Source organism: Rhipicephalus microplus, chromosome X (genome assembly GCF_043290135.1).
Source record: "Rhipicephalus microplus isolate Deutch F79 chromosome X, USDA_Rmic, whole genome shotgun sequence".
Taxonomy (NCBI): Eukaryota; Metazoa; Arthropoda; class Arachnida; order Ixodida; family Ixodidae; genus Rhipicephalus; species Rhipicephalus microplus.
The window spans coordinates 424,072,543-424,074,014 of NC_134710.1; the positions used below are offsets into that span (position 1 = coordinate 424,072,543).

A 1,472-nucleotide genomic window follows, 5' to 3' on the forward strand; every position below is an offset into this window, starting at 1 on the left:
TGTCGTACTGATTAAACGTTGATGTTCTACGATTTCCTCAAAGAATTCCAAGAATATGCTGAGGTGACCAGACAGATATATTGCGCGGTTCCAGCAAATAAATCTTGTTGTTAGTCATTGCCGCTGTCTGTCTCCTCCTTTTCTTGTCCCTCATTATTGGCGCTGTTTTTATGTGAATAATGTCGTACCAACTCGCCCAAGCTACCTCGTTCACTCACACTGGTTGCAAGAAGTGCGACTGCCCTTCTCAAACACGAAGCATATTACTTATAAGCAACATGCGAACACGTTTGCCAAAAAGTAATGGTCCCAAAGCAAACTCCTCACAAAAGTGCTTCCTCCGTCTTGCAAAAACTACAGAAAAATGAAGTACAGTGAGATTTCAAAACACACAGAAACGTTTATTTGAATAGTGGAATGTAATAAAAACATCATAAAATGGGCTACGTAACAGCTCGAAATTTTCACAATAGAGTAGCTCACAGCTCTTGAGGTGCCAAGAAGCTCAAACATACATATATTAGAAAACATTTGCTAGCAGTATGAGAAGCTTGCGAATATGGTCTACTGAGGCACAGAAGGCGGACTCTCAGGCAAATAATTCAGGGGTAATGCAATGGCAGACGTAAGCCGACTCATACAATCAGCTGCATTGCGCGCTCGACCTCGGTGAAGCTTGCAGCCCCTACATCCACAATCTTCCGTGAACTCGCCTGCTGTCCATCCGGCGTCCTGGATTGTCCATAGTTCGGCACCGCACTGCGCCGTACCCCAGTTTTGCGCATCGAGTTCTGTGCCTGCCATAGAGCGATCTCGCGGTAATGCAAGCGCACTATGTAAAAGAACGAGCACAAGTAGGCAGTAAGGAAAAGGCCAGATAGAGTGACCACGCTAACCAACACCATGATGCGTCCTTCCAGCGCTTGCTTTGAGGCGATTTGGATGCAATAGAAGCAGGTGAGGACGGTCAGCGGCGTCATGACAGTGAAGCAGATCAGGTCTCCTAGCGCACGCCACAGAGAGCCAGCGTGCAGAGCCCAGTAGAAGAACTGACGGATGCCGGTTGCTTGAGCCACGGTTGCAAAGCTGTGGTGGCAAACCTCGCAGTGGTCTACGTTCTGGTTGTTCAGGCAATTTTCCAGGCAAGAGACGTGCAGCAGACCCATGTTGCCCGAGCACTTACAAAGCGACACGAGACATTCCGTCTGGTCTCCCTCGTGGCAAATGCGGCATAATGGTGTGCTGCTGCTCCTAACGTTGAGACAGCCGGCAGAAGATCCGGGATGGCGTCCAGAAAATGTCAGATTGCTTTTGAAGGGGCGCATTGTATCTGGGCTGATGGAATCGGGAAGTGGTAAACCCACCGGTGAAACGATTGCAGTCTTTCGGTGTGTTTCGTCACGTACGGGGCCCCAGACCATCAACACGAGGTAACTGGGGGGATTGTGCGACGAAGAAGACTCAATGTCAAG

The 1,472-nt window shown here is 49.0% G+C and overlaps 1 protein-coding gene across 1 annotated transcript; it reads right to left on the reverse strand.

Moving 5' to 3' along the window:
* Window positions 1–635: 635 nt before the first annotated feature.
* On the reverse strand, window positions 636–1,166 carry LOC142775484 (E3 ubiquitin-protein ligase MARCHF3-like). Its single transcript, XM_075876902.1, has one exon. It carries the CDS (start codon window positions 1,164–1,166, stop codon window positions 636–638), a length of 531 nt encoding a protein of 176 aa, XP_075733017.1.
* Between the last annotated feature and the right edge of the window lie 306 nt (window positions 1,167–1,472).

What these genes read in the sequence shown, in the direction of transcription:
- LOC142775484 (XM_075876902.1), bottom strand. Translation starts at nt 1,166, where the DNA reads ATGGGTCTGCTGCACGTCTCTTGCCTGGAAAATTGCCTGAACAACCAG.